This window comes from Mytilus edulis, chromosome 1 (assembly GCF_963676685.1).
Source record: "Mytilus edulis chromosome 1, xbMytEdul2.2, whole genome shotgun sequence".
Lineage (NCBI taxonomy): Eukaryota > Metazoa > Mollusca > Bivalvia > Mytilida > Mytilidae > Mytilus > Mytilus edulis.
Window position 1 is genome coordinate 58,923,860 of NC_092344.1, and position 20,577 is coordinate 58,944,436.

At 31.1% G+C, this 20,577-nt stretch overlaps 1 protein-coding gene across 2 annotated transcripts in view; it reads left to right on the forward strand.

The window, feature by feature from the left end:
• Positions 1 to 20,577, forward strand: part of LOC139514495 (plexin-A2-like) — a 56,023-nt gene that overhangs the window by 32,849 nt on the left and 2,597 nt on the right. The window contains exons 14-31 of one of the 2 annotated variants that reach the window (XM_071303824.1): positions 324 to 393; positions 1,901 to 2,104; positions 3,754 to 3,918; positions 4,772 to 4,997; positions 7,724 to 7,872; positions 8,960 to 9,090; positions 9,949 to 10,008; positions 10,458 to 10,529; positions 11,947 to 12,013; positions 12,627 to 12,773; positions 13,082 to 13,238; positions 13,857 to 14,021; positions 14,459 to 14,565; positions 16,297 to 16,374; positions 17,213 to 17,367; positions 18,385 to 18,532; positions 18,977 to 19,108; positions 20,260 to 20,346. In XM_071303824.1, coding sequence (XP_071159925.1) covers positions 324 to 393; positions 1,901 to 2,104; positions 3,754 to 3,918; positions 4,772 to 4,997; positions 7,724 to 7,872; positions 8,960 to 9,090; positions 9,949 to 10,008; positions 10,458 to 10,529; positions 11,947 to 12,013; positions 12,627 to 12,773; positions 13,082 to 13,238; positions 13,857 to 14,021; positions 14,459 to 14,565; positions 16,297 to 16,374; positions 17,213 to 17,367; positions 18,385 to 18,532; positions 18,977 to 19,108; positions 20,260 to 20,346 — 2,320 coding nt within the window. The other variant, XM_071303833.1, reaches the window with a different exon arrangement.

Genomic DNA, 20,577 nt, shown 5'->3' on the forward strand with positions numbered 1-20,577 from the left:
AGAACTATATTGGATATTATTAAGACAACTATTTTCAAACACCTAGAATTTACTATTGATTCTTCGAAAAACATTGAAAGGCGAGTGCACTTCAATGTTTACAATTCCAAAGAGATTTACATTCAGCTTAATGATTCATGCTTTATTTTGCGGTGCATTTGAATATCATTTGAATTTAGCTCTATCTTTTATTTAGTTTTTGTAAAAATTTGAAAGTAAGGAGAAGTGCTCAATTATATTATAAAACATGTTTATACAATGCATATAGTTGTCAGTTGTGGGAATTTTGAATTTCATCAAAATCTGCTTCTTTTTTACTTCAGTGGAGGAGCTAAATTTACTATTAATGGTAATGGTTTCAATAACGTTGGACAGATAACTGTTGAAAGAGTAGTAAGTGATTTCATTTAAAAGTTTTAAAGTATTGAAATAAATCATTACTCAGCGCTCTTGTGTTGCATCACGTTATGTTGCTATTAGATTCAGTCGATAAACATGCATCTTTAAACGTTTTACTAAACAGCATTAATTTCAAATTATAATGTAGTTGTTTTTAAGCATTGAACGTATCCAACTAATTATGGGTCAAAACGGCGCTTGAAAATAGAACAACAAAGCAAATAACAGACAATCATATAATAAAACGATTAGAAGATGTGGTATGGTTGCAACTGAAGCAACCCTCCATCGGAGACCAAATTACTTAGAAATTACAACTACATGTATATGTCACCATATGGACTTAAACAATTAACAAAATCCGTACCGCATAGTCAAATATAAAAGGCCCATTCATTAGAGAATTCAAATGTTCAGACAGAATTAACGGTATCATGTGTCAGGATAATCAAAAAGATCTGGAAAGAATTTTCTTCGTCCAATGAATATTTTGTCAGTTTAACAATTTTAAAAGCCTTTATTCGTGACCTACACTCGAATTAAAGCTGTCGATTATTTATGATTCTGTGAAGCTCTCTGTACCTTTTTGGAAAGGTTGAACAAAGTCTTCTTTTGTCTTGTTGGTAGCTGTGCTGTGAAGTGTTTTAATGTTTGTCATCCTTCATTCTGAGGTTGACGTGCACTTAGAACCATTTTATGAACTTGTATGTAGTCCGGCTATCTGGGCGCGTTGTATGACTTTGGTTGAACGTATACCTTATTGGAGTAATTGGTTGTTGAGTAATTGTTTGGTTTGTTGTACTGTCCAGTATTTTGGTAATATTTGTTATGCTGCTTTTGAATTATTACGTACTTGTCAAATTAAAAAAGGAACGAATGTTATTTTACTGTTGTATTTGAAAATCACAGTAAGGTCTTCAGTACAGAACAAAAGCTAACTACAGACTCGACATTCAGTACGAATTTTCCACCAATTTGTTAAAGTCTTTGGCAAATTGTAAACTTAATATTTATACCGGGCCTACAGATACGAAGATGTAGTAAATCACCCTATGGCCTTCAACAATGAGTAAAATCCATAATGCTTGTTTTTTTTTACCATAATGATTCAACCAATTCCCTAAAATTGACTTGATATGATTTATGACAGATTTTGATTACATTCAGCTAGTTTAATTAATACCGATACAAGTAAAACAGAATATTGCATGCAAATAGATCTTCTAAAATACCCCCATGTATAGCATTTGGCCGACATTGTTCTCTTAATAAAAGAAGCAGTAATTACTCAATCGTGTAGGAAAACACGTTTCACACCAAGAAGGTTGTTCAAAAACTCGTCATGAAATAATGTATGAATCGCGCAAATAATTCGGCAGGACTACAAACCAATTTCGATCACAAAATTAAAAATGAAGAGAAAATGAAAAATAGTATATGAAAAAAAAATTGTTAAAAATTAAAAACATCCATATCTTAACTTTTAGTTTTTTTATTTCAGGTCGAGCCTTGTAAAGTTCCTTCTGATAACCAAGCTTTATGCCAAATCCCTGAAAAAGTACCAGATCAACCAAATAACCAAACTGTTATTGTGAATTTTGACGGAATAGCACGTGCTTTTGAAATTAATTATGTTGATGATCCTTCTTTCGAAAGGTTCGATGGTGTAGTTGATTATAACAAGGAATCTCCAATCACAATCAAGGTACGTAAATTAGTTTTTAAAAATAGATTACTAACGAATTTTTCTCATATCACTCATTTGATAATACTGCATTGGCCATGGAATTGCCCATTTATCATAAGATATTATAATAGCTGATCCTGAATCGTTCATAATCAATTCAAACTATTTTGTGTTAAACCTGTATATTATAAAAAAAAAAAAAAAAAAAAAGTCCTATTAAGGTATCTGACTACAAAATGGTGACAACTGATAATCTTTTTTACAATTTGTAAACAATTAAAAATTTTGGAATAAGTATTTTTTTCATTTAAACATATAGTTTCGGAGGTAGCATGCGCTCAATTGTAAGTGCGTCGATACTGACTAGATTTTTAACATATTTTTCTTAAACTTCTTACATTGAGTTCTTGAATTTAAAAAATGTTAAAGAAAACGTGGAAGTTCTCGAATCCCTCAATGGATTAGGTCATAAAGGTTCTTATCTATTAAAGTACCTATAATTTCTTTGATTTCAAATATTTGGATTTGATAGTTTCAAATGAAGAATAAATCGTGCTTTGGGAGGTTTTGGCAAATTTAATGAAGGTTCTAGGCTTTACTCAAAACAAAACTTTATCGACTACTGCATCTTGTCAGATATCATCTGGAAAATAATATTATTTCATTTTTATAATGTACCGATTTATAACTCTGCAAGCAGAAGAATGTTGTTGGTTATTTTTCTTGATTATATGTTGTCGACCATGTCACCTAATGGCAGACAATTCAATATTTTTTACAAAATGTGACACTTTCAATATGTATTATGCCTGTTCAACCTAAACAATAAATCTTAAAATCTCCTGTGCCAAATCAAGAAAATGGCAAGTGTTATCTCATAGTTCGTTTCTTTGTGTGTTGCATTGTCGTTTGGATTTTTTGTTGCACTTTAGTATAATGTTTCTTTTGTTTCGTTTTTTTCCTCTTATGTTTGATGTGTTTTCTTCAGTTTTAGTTTGTAACCTGGACTTATTTTTTCTCAATCGATTTATGACTTTTGAACAGCGGCATACTACTTTTGCCTTTATTTAAATAACTTACATAAACTTTGCCTTGTAATAATGAAAAAGATACATTGAGTGACATACTGAGATTGGTATTCAAATCGGAAAGCGAGAGCGAAAGTTTGTATTTTTTTTTTTTATCTTTAATAACTTTTAAATCTCTTAACTATACATTGTTAAAGTGTTATACTAAATGTTAAGCTCCAACTGATTTACTTCTTGTCAATTAAATGTGTATGTCTTCGACTGTTTTAATAATTACTGGATTTCAAATATTAATCTTTCCCGATGATGGAAAATCCATCCGACGCATGAATTTATTTCTAAAGTCAGAGCCTTTCTTCAAATGCTTAAAGAAATGTAATAAGTAATGACTTCATTTCATGTGTTATTTCTGGTGGATTGACAATACCGGTTATTATTGGACTTGGAAATCACGCTGTGTCGTTGCAAACCAGCGTAACATTTTTTTATTTTATTTCGATGATAATGTTTTGATAACTTTCTTTTTTGCCGTATTGGTTTTCATATTTTAGGTTTCATGATTCAAATGACACATGTTCAGAATAGTTGTAAATCGGAATTTATCTGTTTTAAAATATTCTTTATAATCTTTTCTTATAGGGTAAAAATATTTTAAATGGCGCCCGATTTGTAGATTATAAAATTCAAGTTGGTTTGGACGGAAAATGCCTGATATCTAAAATATCAATGGAATTTATCATTTGTGTTCCACCGAAAAACGTTCCTCGAACAAATAAATCAGAAGTAAATACAGTTCATGTTATTGTAAGTATAAATGATAATAACTTGTACATTTATATAGCAGTGAATTCTTTACCCATGATCAAATCTAGTAGAGCAGTTTAAAATGTTAAAAGATAATATAAGAATTTTCAAGAATTTAAAAAATCCTTTCCAAAACCTGTAAAAGTAAGATGCCTGTCAAAGGAATTTATGCAATGCGAATTCGAAAGGGGTTTTGTATGGCTCTTCGATTGAATACATATTTACAAATTTTTTATTCGTTAAGACAGTAGGCATCTGTGATGAAGATCACGAACTTTCGTTTGTTTCAGTCTATACTTAATAGTCCTGTAAAGAAAAGTACGTGCTGCAAAGATCAGTAGATGTGTATTAATCACAGATAGATGGGAAAGCTATACGCTAGTGACACCTTACGTACAAAATGTGTTTTCCCCTTCTTGACATCGAAATGTTCGTTCACATTTATAGTAATTTAACTGCGAACATCGATATCTTTGTGAGTTTGTTGTATTTTACAACCTTATTCACAATCACGTCAAAAGCAGGTCTGGTAACCGCTCGACTCCTTCTTTCGTTCCGTCATTGTTTTCGTCTATCTGTTAGGGAGACCGTGTGCAAAAACAAATCGTCAAAGTTTCTTTTGCTACTGTGAAAGAGAAATTATTTTTGGTCTGTCAAAAGAGTTTTTCTGAAAAAACACGGAAACGTTTAACAGAACTAAAATTAGTTATCGTGTCTTCTATAAAATGCAATTATAATTTATTTGGTCTGATACAATCGTACGCGGTAACGCAGGTACCAGCCATTTTCCTGCTTTTTTTAAATGACTCTTATGTTCTGCTCGAATGTAGCATAAGTTATGAAAGTTTTACAGGTTGAGGTTGGTAGGATAGCAGTTTATATTGGCGACATACAGTACCAGGAAGACGTCAAAGTATTAGCTATTATAGCCGGTGTTTTAGCTGCAGCTTTGGCTATTGCTGTTACCATTGGAATACTTGCTGTTTTTGTATTAAAAAAGAAAAAAAGAAAAGCTATCAAGGAATTTAAAATGGAACTTATGACACGTGAAGAAATGGTACGAAAAGCTAGCAGAGAAGGTAATGATAAATATGAAAATACGATAAAGAAGTTGTCCATGATGAATTAAGCATGTAAATAAATGTGGATTTATATTCAAAATCGTCTATGAATTATAAATAATTGAAATGTGAAATTTAATGAATAAATATTTTCAAAGTCCAAATTACAATTACACAAGAAACTGACGCAACATTTTGGGATGTATTAAGCGTTTGTGATGTTCGTGTATTTTTAACGTAAACGTAAAAAAAAATGAGGGTCGATTAGGCACTAATATTTCTATGAGGAAAGCTGACTTCCATTATTTCACTGTGATCATTTATTTTCTATCTAAAAGAAACTGCTTAAACATGATATATGTATTTCGCAGTTGACACTTTATTTCAAGGTTAATGTTGCGTAGTTTGCCGCTTACATGTTATTAAGTTGGAAACATTTCTAAGCCATTTTGAATGGCGACATCATTGTTGCAAATACTGTTATGGTGTATCTTTATCATGTTTGTGGTAATGTTACAATTGTACACACAACCCTGTCCTGTTTTCTTCGATGGTTTTATTTTCCAAAGCCATTGGAAAAAAAAGATTGATACCACTGGTAAATCATTTGTCTAAGTTTCTGAATTTTTTCTGTTTACCTCTTATATATCTTGTTCTGTCTCTTGTGTCTCATCTTTTAAATGTGTGGTAGAGCAGACTGTTTTCAGTCCGTTTGTCATTTTCTAGTTTGACATACATTGGACAAACATAAAAAAAATTACATTAATGGTTCCTGTTTGTTCATCAGATGTGTTTTTCGGCCTTTAACATCTCTTCAATCATGCTCAAGGCCAAATTATTTGAAAACGTAAACTATATCCGTATGTTGTTGAAGGTCTTATAACATCGGGAAATACATATGATACTCCGTACCAAAATTTACTGGTAGTGGTGTTTTTTAAAATGTTGAATGGACTCCTTTTGTCAAAAACTGAGGTTGATGTATTCTGACGTGTAAAGAGGTTGACATTTTGCTTGCATGTGACAAAAAAGTATCGCCCACACTACGATTTGAATGTACATGAAGTAAACACCTTTGCAGTTTAAAATATAAAGACTGACGTTCCATGGTTTATGGATGATTAAGGTAAACTCTGTTTGTTTCACTTTAAGATATATAGTTTCATTAGAAGAATGATTTAAAATGTTTCTTAATATTCATCAAAGATATTAGACGTTAAATTACATTAATGGTTCCTGTTTGTTCATCAGATGTGTTTTTCGGCCTTTAACATCTCTTCAATCATGCTCAAGGCCAAATTATTTGAAAACGTAAACTATATCCGTATGTTGTTGAAGGTCTTATAACATCGGGAAATACATATGATACTCCGTACCAAAATTTACTGGTAGTGGTGTTTTTTAAAATGTTGAATGGACTCCTTTTGTCAAAAACTGAGGTTGATGTATTCTGACGTGTAAAGAGGTTGACATTTTGCTTGCATGTGACAAAAAAGTATCGCCCACACTACGATTTGAATGTACATGAAGTAAACACCTTTGCAGTTTAAAATATAAAGACTGACGTTCCATGGTTTATGGATGATTAAGGTAAACTCTGTTTGTTTCACTTTAAGATATATAGTTTCATTAGAAGAATGATTTAAAATGTTTCTTAATATTCATCAAAGATATTAGACGTTAAATTATTTTTTGGCGGACGCGTTTTTCTTTATTTAAAAGCCCTTAACTGGTGTCTCTATCAAAAAAATTGGAAGATTCAGATCAGTTACGTAGTAAAAAACATTAATGATAAGAAATATATCCAAAGCAAAGCACTGCTAGAGAAAACACTTAATAATTTCCCACAAAACTTGTGAATTTGACACAACCCGACTCAGAGTGAGTTCAAGAATTCCAATAAATTGGCATTTCCATCTATAAAAAAATTTTGAAAATATAAGATTATCTAATTTTGATCCGAAACAGACAAAATAAGGAAAGGATTGATTTATACATTTTGGATTCGAGCGTCACTGATGAGTCTTTTGTAGACGAAACGCGCGTCTGGCGTATATATAAAATTTAGTCCTGGTATCTATGATGAGTTTATTATTAAGTTATTTTTAGTTGCTTAATTACTTATTCACTACGGTATATTTAGTACGGGTTAGACAAATTACATGCAGTCGGTAAGATCTTATCAATGTGTTCGGACTGTTCAATAGTTTGTTTTTAACTATACACTGTAATATAAACTAATTTGTCTGGAAATGTATGGAATAATATTGAAATTACTGCAAACATATTTAATACTTGAACAGTACTTCATTTACAGCAGTCGATCAGTTTAATAATTTAGCAAAAGACTGAAGTTGACTACATAATGTATTGATGATTGCATCGCCTTGATTGTTTTCCAAATGACCACGATTATGATTTCGACTTAGATTGAGGAAGTTGTTCGCAAAGCTTGATATCAAAATCGTACATCAAGACCGAATGTATCAGTCTTTCATAAAAGTATAATTGTAAGCTGATAGACAGTATGATGAAGAGGACATTTGGTCTGAATTACATGCAGCATCAACACATATAAATTCTTAAATTTTTTTTTTTTTTTAAAACGGTTCATATTGACAAGCTGAGGTTTTTCATTATGTGACACTTGGAGCAATTCTTGTTTTAACATATTAAACATTTTTTTTAATTCAATTGTTTTATTTATAATTTCGCTTTAATATATTTTTTTATTTTTATTTTAGAATTCGCAGATGCTCAGATGACAATGAAAAGTATAAAATCTGACCTTTTCACGTCAAAGGTACCCTTTTGTGACTACAAGACGTATGTTCTTCGTCAGCTTTTTCCGAACCAGGATATAACAACAAATCCCTTACTCCACGGTTTAAAGGTAACTTGCACAGAGGTGTTTTAGATTTGAACGTAAATCTTTTATATCATTTTAAAGTAAAAAATAGCTACTTAAAAATAGTTTTTAATGAGTTAGTTTTTGCATTTTATGATACAGGAGAGTCTCAACCAATCTTAAAGCGCTTAGAGTTTATGTGATTGAAGTGCTTTTATTTACGAATTGAATGCTTCTTTTTGTAACTTCATTTGGGTGTAAAAGCGTTGACCGAAGTACATTTTGTATGAAGCGTGGTCAACGCTTTTACAACCATATAAAGTTACAAAAAGAAGCATTCAATACTTATAATTACATTTTTTAGCCAGGATCTTGAAAACACGAATTTTATGAATTTTTTTATTTAATACACCTGTGCACGTTATTGTGGGACCTCCTGTTTTCATGAATAATCAGTTTTATTGTGTAATGCAATTGCTTAAGGACTAACACGTGATGTGCAGTTAGCCAATCAGAATAACGTGTTATAATGAAATCTAATGTAATTAATTTGTATTGAACATTCAGTAGTTTATAACAGTATTTATTAATTTTTATAAGTTGCCCATATTTACACATTACGGCTGATAAATTTGAGATATCAAGTAAAATTGGAAATGGAAATGTGGAATGTGTCAAAGAGAAAATAATCCGACCATAGAGCAGACAACAGGCGAAGGCCACCAATGCAATGCAGCGAGAAACTTCCGTACCCGGAGATGTGCCTCAGCTGGCCCCTAAACAAAAAAATCATACAAGACTGACAAAGGCCAGGGCTCCTAAATTGAAGCAGCCGCAAAAAATGCGGCGGGGTCAAACATGTTTCATGATATCTATACCCTCTAGCCAAGGGAGAAAAAACACACAACAATACAAACAGTAAAACTCAGTTCAAAAGAAGACCGAGTCCGATGTCAGAATAGGTAACAAAAGAACTAAACCATAAGACAATGATACATAAATTAACAAAGGACTACAAGTAGTTACTGACATGCCAGCTCCAGACCCTAATTCAACTGAATAAAATATTATATTTTCATCACATCAATATAAAGTACAAGAAATGTTTTCAACATTTATATTTTTATTCAAGATATCGGATGAAAAAAAAGACGTTACTGAAACTGCGATTGACAATTTTAAAATGTTATTGTCGAATAAACTGTTTCTGAAGTCACTAGTCCAAACTATTGATCGCCCAAGTATGCTGACAATTCAAGAAAAGTAAGTAGAAATTGTTGGTTTCAAGGTTATTTAATACAAAATAAAGTTGTCTTTTTATCTGTTGTGATACGTTTTTACGTTCAGAGATATGATCCTCTTAGCTCCATTTTACGCACAAACGTATTCTAATTCTGAAAACATATGGATGACACATGAGTAAAGCTACAATAAAACTTGCACCGACCTTTGTACTTTTTTTTTTAACAAAACCAGAGATTAAAATAGAAAAACTATCTAACAGTAATCGCATATGTGTACATGTATAGTGAGTTCATATTGGCTAAGGGCTTTTAGAAATTATAAAATGCCTTGCCTCAAACAGTACTTTGATGCAGATGGCTTATACAAAGATGTTAATTTCAGTAAGAAATCTAAAAATGTTTTATATAATGTTTTAACTGGTAAATCATTTTACTACAAATTTTATATCAAATGCTCATTTTATGTCCACACCAACATGATTATAACGATAAAGTCAAATTTCAACTGACATCAAGAAATAGTGCTTTTCATTTACCGAATCTACATAATTATCGAGATTTAGATTTTAAGCATTTCAGGGACCAATCAATGACACTTTTGAAGCTCTTGCTTAACAATTTCATTACTGGTCCTAATCAGTTTAATCAGTGCTAATCGATGAAAAAAATGCCCTGTGAGAGTTAACATGTCTGTAATCTTTCATGTTTATACCATTATTGACCATATTTCAAAATTATTTTTTTAAGAACATAATTAGTCTGTATTGGTATTTTTTCTCTCAATTAATCACTATTTTGAATATTTCTCAAGTTATAAGCTTAACAAAACCTCGTGAAAATAGCTATCAATAAAATAAATAATACTTGGTTATTTCAGAGCACATTTTTCATCCGTTCTGTCAATTTCATTGATAGGAAATATGACACTCTTTTTCGAGTAAGTATAAATTACATAATTTGCCTTAACCAACTTGTTTTGTTCTATGAAGAAATAAAAATAGTTCAAATAAGGTTATTATTTACTCGTTGCCATGTGATCAAGTTTTATAAATAAAAACAAAACATTAAGGACAAGTGACCGCTGCTCGGATTGGAATTAAACATGGTGTGACAATGATTATCGGTTAATTCATTCAAGAAATTTAAAACAATACTTATAATTGTATTTGCATATGTTTATAAATTCTTTGTACATCAATGTTCAAATTCTGAAAGTTGTTGACCATTAATTCTTAGTTTTGAAAACTTGAAATATAACTTTCGAGACAGACTGGAGTATACCTGGACGTCTTCTTTCTTTCATTGTCTAAAATTATGTAGACATAGCAAATTCTTTCATGTTCTAAAATCACTTTTTATAGTAAACAAACACTGATCATTTTGTAGTTTGATAGAATGTTTGATGGTAGACATAATTCGGTCAGCTAATAAAAAGCAACAAAAAGTTTTATTTAGAAGGTAAGTAATATGTCATATCATGTGGCTTGAAGAACCAATTTCATGTGTCAATTTGTCATGGCGTGCCACTTCCATTCTTTTAATGTTTTTACAAAACAAGACCAATAGCGAGTCTGGACATGCGTTAATGCATAAAATTGATTAATATTACATATATACTGAAGCATAACTTATCATTCTCTTCCATGAAAAATGTTTGAAGAGAATTGAACTTGTACAGTGACTGTTATGAAATTCCAACATGTCAAACTATCAACAAATAGTAAGTGGTAGCACGGAAGATGTTGATATAACTTTCACTCTACATAATACTTTTCCTTAGAAATTGAGAAAAATTTGACGTGACTTTTTCTTTCATAATAAGTATTGTAAAATTGCAAACTATCAGCAAGCCAGAAACCTCTGCACGGCAGATGCTAAAATTTCTGACATACTTCAAACTGAGCATCAAAAACTAAATTCATATCAGACGGACAGAAAGAGGGCGGAATCGAACGAATACTAGAACCTGCATCTCCTGTTGCGACTTAGGTAAAACAGATTCTTTCAATCAAAAATAAAATGTGTCACTGTCAGCATATTGCAGACAAGTATTGTGAACCATCTGATAGTACTTTTGGCAGCTTTTTGAGGTCAAACTGGAGTAACACTAAATTCTTATCTAATATATTTGAAGTATTTTACCAGATAGTTGTGTAATCAACAGTTCCATATTGATTTTGTTTCACATTTTCTTCGCCGAATATAGGAAATTTCCAAAAATTAAGATTAGTGTACAGCAATTGCATTATTTGTTCTGTTTTTTATACTACCTGGTTGTTTATTTTCCTCGTTTTCTTATGTATATAATTTTGTAACAGCAATTTAAATTTTAAAGTCAACATTTTTTTTAAATAAATACTAAAAACGTTCGACGTTTAATGGCATTGTGAACCTTAATTACGAAGGTTTAGCCAAATACAGCTAAGCTCCATCTATTCCAGGGGAGAAATCATAAGTATTTAGAAAAATTCAAATAGATTTTTCAATTATCATCTAATCAGTGATAACTCTTGTCAAAACAGAAGTGCTGACTGCTGGGCTAGTGATACCTTCGGCGACACCCTAACCAAAAGTTCGATTGTATATTTTGACCCAAAGAAGGTTCAGAGCAATGTCAACTTTTCGTATATGCAGATGGTGTATTAAAACTGTATGTCTGGATCGTACATTTAAACATACACATTGAGCAATTATGATTGGAGAACGTCTTGTTTAAATTATTCACTTGTTTTAAACATTGTTGGACACATTTTGATACATTTCCTTTTTTAATTAAATTTTCGAATGTAAATTATTGGAGAGTATCTGGGTTTCATTAATAAACATGTTATCGATCAACAGCATTGTCTAGTTTACTGTGCTTGTTATTTTGTAGGTTTGAATCTATCACACTGAGATTGATGGTAAACTGGTTACAGATAGGACTTTATGGACAGTTAACGGTAACTAGTAGTGTTAAACCTATGACAAGGAGCAACTTTATATTCCATATATAACACAATATGACATACGTTATTACATGTATTTGCTCAACGATGTTTCATACATGTTACTTATAACGTATGAACGATACACTTTAATCGTGGAATAGAGACAATAAAATGATTAAGATTTCAAGAATGATATAATGTATGCCAGAACGTAAAATCATTATCTGTTTCAATGATTTGCATTCTATTGAATTCATAACAAAAGAAGTACGGGAGTCTGGCTACGGCATATCAAAATATAATAATCTTTAAATAAACATTGACTAGCGTTCCGTAAACATTAGATTTATCAGTCGTGCATTTATTTAAAATAAAATTAGGATGAAAAATCAAACAAACAGCTGAAGAGCTTTAAAAACAAAATTCCTAAAAATTGCTCCAAATAAGATGAAACTGTCTTTACCCGGAATCGGAGGTAGGAATATAAAAATCTTAGTGTATATAAGGATAAATATATGTAACACAAATTTATCACAAAGCGAAGCATAATTGCATCGTATGACCTAAAGCCTTAAGAGTCAAATTATTCATTATGTAACAGGATTATTATATTGAATAATTACAGTCAAATTGTGGAATGCAACTGTTCATGCTGTACAAAGCAGTGAAGACAATTGTTGAAATGGCACCAATAGACGCACTTACATCTAATTCAAAGAACACTATCGCAGAGGAAAAACTACTTAAAATGAGGATTGAGCATCAATCTTTTGTAAGAGTATTTGAAAATTTATTTATCATATGTTTTTAATAGGATGAAAGGTAAATAATCTCTAGTACAAAATCTGACTTAATTTTAGATTTATTTGATTTCTTTTTCACATGTTAAAGGAAAAGAAGCAATATCTTTTCACTCTTGTACTTATAATGTTCAAGTTTTTGTTTCAAACATGCATAATTCAGACTTTTGGATAAAAAACGAAATACATTGAATTACGTAATATAAGGAACTGTATTTATTGGAGGAAGGGTTATGTTTTGCGATGTACCTTTGTTCATATTATTATTTGTTTTATTTAGACTTTGCAAATAGATTTAAATGGGAATAATGACAAGCGTTATCATGTGAAAGTTTTGGACTGTGATACAATATCACAAGTGAAACAGAAATGTTGTGAACAGATTTATAAAAATAACCCTTCTTCAAAAATACCACACAATGATGAACTTTCTTTAGGTAAGTAGAACTTGTAATGAAACTATTTTAATTTATGCTGAAATACATTTGAGCAAATGTGAACAAATATGAATCAAAGAAGTCATAAATTTGGATCACCTAAGACTGATACACTGATTCAAATATTCTAAGAACTAAGATGTTTCTGAAGGTTAGCTGTCTCTGTTCCACTGAGGCAACATGTTGTGTTACTCGTCACAAATTACTCTTTTGCTGAAACACATGTAGCTATAGTACTTGAAATTAAACCCTGGGATAAACATACCAACAACATCTTTTAAACTTTTGAAAGACCGAATGTGGCCAACAAGATTAGATTTATTCCCGGGTTTGTACTAACATGGTCAACACGACGGTTGTCACATTTAGGCCAGGATCAGTTGACCTCTCCGGGGCAATTATACCACCCCCAGTATTCGCCACGTTTTATTTTTAACATAATATAGGCCAGTAACAGGAGTTGAAAGTCGTTGTTTAAATACATATACACGAAAGGTTTTAAGACAGGAAAAAATAATAAGTTTAAGGAACTTTCTAAGAATTGCTCTCACTTGACTTAAATTAAGAATTTATAAAGTTTAGTTTTACAATATAACCTTTTATTTTATGTATTTTTAGAATGGCAAGAAGGGAGGGCTGGAAAACTTACACTAAATGATATTGACAACACAAGTGAACGAAACAATGGAATGGTATGTCTGAATACCTTAAAACATTATATGGTTAAAGACAACAGTAGACTGGCCCTGATGTATAAGCAACGTGACAGCCACAATGTCAACGGTAAATATTTATATTTAAAATTTGCACACATTCAAAGTTTATAAACATTATATTAAGTACTTGCTATTTGTTTTTTGTCATCACATTCTGATATGTAGATGACGTTCACTAACTTTATCGAAGTTTTATGTCAATGTTAGTTGAACTTGCAACCCAAAGATGAAGTTCTGATGGTCTTCTTAAAATTTACAATGTGAGTCGCCATGTTAAACATACTAACATCTTCCTATATCTATAAATTATATGTAAATGGAATCAGTTTAAAGATTTGAAAATCAGATCAGGTTTGATAATAAACGCATAGACATTAGAGGTTTTATGGGGTTACCTCATTGTCAAAAGCCGAACGGTTACTATAATTGCTTACATCTACTTCTTTATCACTTTAGTGGATAATTGTCTTATTAGCTGTATAGAACTTTTGTTTATCTTTACAGTGAATTCGATAGCGTTCCAAGATGAAAGTCTCGCGTCAGAGGATATTACTTTACTTGTGCCGGAAAACGTCGAATGTTCGGAATTAGAAGGCCAGAAATGGCATCTGGTTAGTTTTTTATTAACTTTTTCTTATGTATATCATTGCTCAATTTGATGTTCTACAACAACACTTTCATGAGTCAAAACCAAAATTGAAATTGTTTTAAAAAATAGAAATAAATATTTGTTCAAATATGCATTGTTAATACTTATGATAGATACACATAGGTACAAAAAAAATAAACTATAATTTAGTTAAATCATCATCAAAATAATCCCCTATTTGTGAACTGAATTCCAGAATTATAGCATTTCGTAGGTGTATAAACATGAATAAGAGGCAATTCTATCAATTTTGAATTCCAATATAACACATTTGTGATACTATTGCTTCTGGTAAAGTACAAGCTGTCAATATCTTTTTTAAAGACAGTTTTTAATTTAGAAAATTACGATGTTATGCTTATACGTACAATCGTATGAGAAGTCAATCAAAAAAGAGTTTTAAAATTCTGTTATTTTCATACGCATATTTTTTGTACATGTTATTCTAATATCTGAGTTTTTATCAATTTATTTGAAAATCTTAAATGTGCAGGAAACAAATGTGGTGAGTAAATCATGTATAACCTCTTTTAGCTAGATTAAACAGTGAAGGATCGTTTTCATTTAAAACAATGTTATAGCTCAACTTGCTTTGGAAACACTATCTTTGATTTTTGGTTACTTCGATGAAAGCTTAGTTATTATCATACTGACAATTTTGGGCCATTTATCTTTTTTTATTGCAAATTTTATTATTCAAAAAATAAATATGCTTCACGTTCTTTGATTAGTCATTTTGTGAAAAAGGGCTACAAAACCATGCTTATTTTTCGTTGGTAATTACAAGAAACTGGAATAGTGAACCTACCTAATCATGTAAATGATTTTTAACAGCAAGTTGCCTAACTTCCATTTACTTTGTTTTGCTTATACAATATTCATTTTTATAATGATATGCCTAATGATTGATACAACTTCTTGCCCAATATTTTACTTTGTCTTGACAGACTGACACGATGGTAATGTTTTATTAAGATGCATCATTGTTCTTATATTTGATATGTATTACAGAGAAGTCGAGCAACTCATGCATCTTTGCAAATACATGATTTATATTATTGATTTATGTTTACTAAACGGACGAGTCGTTTATATTTGTTGCCACGAAATATATATTCGTCTATCTCCATTGATAATATATGAAATAACAAAAATACCGAATTGCAATGTAAATTCAAAACGGAAAGTCCTTTTTTATAAAATGGTAGAATCAAAAGCTCTTACACATTTAACAAACGGAAAATAACTGTCATATTCCTAACTTGGTATTTGCTGATAACTTTATACATCGAAGACTGAGATAATTTCTTGGATAAATCTGCTTCATATGAATAGGGAAAGTAAGTTGCATTCAATAATCGTAATAAGTTTACCAAAAATATCATCATTCCTAATTGTCATACTATGAAGTAGTAATTTATCTGTCTTGTTTGAAATGTTTGCCAATAAAAGATTCACAATGGATTCTTGTTGCCGCTAGTCATATGAATGTCTCTGCTACTTCCATTTTTGTTGTATGTTCAAATTTTTAAAGCAATATAATTTTAAAATGAACACAATGTGCCGTATATTAATTATGACCTTATGTTTACTTCGTATTCTTTGACCGGTTATCATCCGAATTCTGTTTTGTATGTGCATCTTTCTACTCTAGATACACGACAGAGTTATATGTATATAATATTTTTTCTAGTCAAACTTACCAGACGGACGGTCTAATAAAGATCTAGATTTTGGTGACATCTTCCTGAATAGATTATTTCTCACCAAGGTAATATAGTTTTTTTATTATCCAAAATACAACCGTATTAAAATTTTGATAAACAAATTTTTTAATAATTTAACAATGCGGTTTTGTCAGGATAAGAGTGAATTTGGGAATTTTATCCACTTAAACTTATTTTTTAGTTCAGGAAAATCTTTTTCAACAAGAACTGAGGTATAGAAATATGATCACCTGGATTTGTCCCATTCGGATGTAAAATCTTAAATTTGCGGTATAAAAAGAGCATAGTCTTTGCAAATAGTAATCGGGACACTGAATGGTATATACAGCATCATTCTTTTTCTGATTTCATTCCAAATTTCCCTTCAATGATCTGGTTGATCACAGTTTTACAGTTGAAGCATGTCTTTTGAGCAAAGTAATATTTACTCAAAGCAGGGTCGAGTTGAAGTCATAAAATTGAAACAGCCACCTCGCCCTTTTTAGCAGAATTCATCTTATTTCTTATAAATTTCCTGTTTAAAAAAAATTGAATTTTATAGAAAAACTAAGGATTTTCTTATCCCCAGGAATAGATAACCTGAACCGTATTTGGCACAACTTTTTGTTGGAATTTTGGGTCCTCAATTATCTCCAACTTTGTACTTTGTGGTTTGTGGCTGTTTTGATCTGGGCGTCACTGGTTAGTCTTGTGTAGACGAAACGCGCGTCTGGTGTACTAAATTATAATCCTGGTACCTTGATAACTATATTCTTACATTTCCGAGCCTGGTAAGCATAGGTTTTTTTTCAACGACGAAATTGGACAATACTACAAAAGCATGTTGCCGTCAATGCAAAGGTCTTTAACCATTGCCAAAAAAGAAATTTTTCTTTGTTTCAGCTGCTACTTTCGGAGTGCATAGATACTACTTTTGAGAATTTAATAGATCCACAATCATCATCAATACCAATTCGATACTTCATCGGTATGTTGGATAAACTTGGAAAAAACTTTGGAGTAGATCAGGACGTTCTGCAGTCATGGAAAAATGAATGGTGAGTGGTTGACTCTTATTCATAGATAAAAAATATTTTTTAAGCTTTGGTTTTAACTTTTTTAACTTTACTGTAACTTGAATAAAGGTGTTTATGTTTAACTTTACCTGTAGTTGTTCAAACAGATTGTACAATTTGGGACATTTGAATTGAGCTGAATGTTTATCAGGTAATTGGTGAAAATCGTGCATTTTATTTATCTTTCTTTTTTATAGATATATAAAAGCTTACGCCTTCTGACATTTTCGTTATTATTCCCAGTCTTATTTATGTTATTATATATGTTTTAGCATATTATCAAGAGGTTTACAGATTTTTTTTGGTTATCAAAATTTGCTGTTACTAAATGTTAGAAATTATTATAGATTAAGGAATGTATCTCCCTCATGCATAGCTCTGATTCCTTTCACACGAATTTGGCTATACTTTTTGGACCTCCTCAACATTTATATAAGCTTTGGATTTCAAATGTTTTGGCCACGAGCATCCCTGAAGAGACTTGTATTGTCGAAATGCGCATCTGGTGCAGGAAAATTGGAACCGTTAATGTTATTACCATCACTGGGTCGATGCCTCTGGTGGTGGACTGTTAGTCCCCGAGGGTATCACCAGCCCAGTAGCCAGTACTTCGGTACTGGCATGAAAATACGAATTTGTTTTGGTTATTAAAGTTTGATTTTTCCAAATGTTAAAAATTATTATGAATTAAGGAATATATCTCCCTCATGCATAGCACTGATTCATTTCACGGATTTGGCTATACGTTTTGGATCTTTTAGATTATCGCCCCTCAACTTTTATATAAGTTTTGGATTTCAAATATTTTGGCCACGCATCAGTGAATAGACATGTATTGTCGAAATGTGCATCTGGTGTAGAAAAATTGGTACCGGTAATGTTACTAAATGTGGTTTATATATTCTTTGGACAAACAAATTTCAAAACGTATATCATGTCAAAATAATTGATGTTTTGCTGAACCTATGTTTCTAATGATACACATTTGCTTTTGCTTAGCTATGCAACACGAGTTTGGGCTCCACTGATCGGTAAACCAGATATATTGTTTGATGTTAGTGTGCCTGCATACGTGGAACCATGTATGGACATCCTAAGACAAGTTTTTGTGGAAAGTTTTACCCAAACATCCCACAAAATCAATAAGGTTAGAGTAAATTTAAACTTATAAATCATCTGTGTTTTGAAGAAATCTGATATATGGGATATCAAATTTTGAGGTGGGTTAAATGAGAGAAACATTTATTTATGATTGATGAGTCGTCTCGTGCCTCTATTCTTATCATTTGACTTAGTTATGAAATAAGATTAGGGATAAAAAATACAAGGCTAAAATAAAATAAAAATACAAAAAGGTATTTAAAAATCCTTTAAAAAAGTCCAACAAAAAAAAAACACAAAAAAACTAGTCTGGGTTTACGTGAGGAATAAAATTCATTTTGAATAAAAAAAAAAATAACTAATTGTTTTACGTATTACTACCGATGACTTTGTGTGTTTTTTATTTATTGTTGTGCTTTGATTTTGATAGAATATATGTCTATATGTAATATTAATTAGCATTATCGATATTTGCATGGGAATTTGTTAGGAATCACCATCACAGAAGTTGTTGTTTCATAAAGACATACCAAGATACAGAAAGCTTATTAGTCCTTTTTTCATCCGCCTGGAACCAGTGACTGATAATGAATTCTGGAGTGAAATGGACGAAATCTCAGATGTAAGTATTGACATTTTTCATATTACAATTGTAGGTGTAAATTAAAGGTACGGGGTATGCAAAATGATAGAAACATGCAAACAAACCTCTGGAGGTAAACATACGATCTTCAACAGTGGACAGGTGTTTTAACTTGTGTTAAGCTCAATATATTTGAGCGTAGCAAATATTGCATATATTCAAGTCAAAGATATTCATCCCATGTTTCAGTGTCGCTCAATCTGTCTTGTTTTTGTTTTTTGTGGGATTATTTTACTAGTGGTTTCATATGAACACGAAAAATTATACAAACGCTATCACAGATCTTCTATGATAACACTAAAAGCTTCAAACAGTAGTGACCTAAGCCAAAAATTTACGAGATTTAATTTTTGCATTACCTTCCTATGCATTGACGTTTACATCACATTTGAAACAGTATACCATCTTTTAAAAGTTTTTGATTCGAGTTTCAGTGACGACACGGACTACTTGCGTATAAAATTTTAATCCTGGTATCTGTATAACATGAATAAGTTTGTTCCTAATCATTAGAATTGTGGTTTGATACTAATAAAATTGAGAAAGGAAATGGGGAATGTGTCAAAGCGACAACAACCCGACCATAGAGGAGACAACAGCCGAAAGCCACCAATTGGTCTTCAATGTAGCGAGAAACTCTTGTACCCGTAGGCGTCCTTCAGTTGGCCCCTTAAAAAATATGTATACTAGTACAGTGATAATGGACGTCATACTCCGAATTATACAAATAAACTAAAATTAAAAATCATACAAGACTAACAAAGGCCAGAGAATCCAGACTTGGGACAGGCACAAAATTGCGGAGGGGTTAAACATGTTTATGAGATTTGAAACTGTTTGGCTCATTCTTTTAAGTAAAATCAGAAAACAATCCTTTTATTTGTTTTAATAAATTAATTGTTGAATGATAGGTTTTTAAAAACATCATAATTTGATAATGGTGGAAAGGAATGTTAATGCACCGAAGTGAATATGACAATCAAGAACAAATATGCAATCAAAATGTTTTAGTGTTGCATTAGCTTAATTGTACATATTTTATTGAGTTATTTAAATGCATGTGTTCCTATAATTCCTTTGTCATCAGAATTGATAAAATAAATGTTAACATCAGTTTACATCTACTTCAGAAACAGAAACTAGAACCTATGAGGTTCAGTCGCCAATCTGCCCTTCAACAGCTATATAATCTATATATTAGAAAACACAAGACTAAAGTAAGTGATTTCATTGCAAAGCTATGATTGAAAACATTTTGAATATTAACAATTTTGTCAGATCCATCACTCGGACTTAATTCTACAAGTTCTTACATTGGTCTATTGGTCATTGTTGATCTGTTGTCCAAATAAATTGCATTTTAGAGGATATTTGTACATGAAGATTTTACTTTAACAATAAAACATTTGGCTCGCAAAGTACGTATAAATTCCAGATATGTGTACATG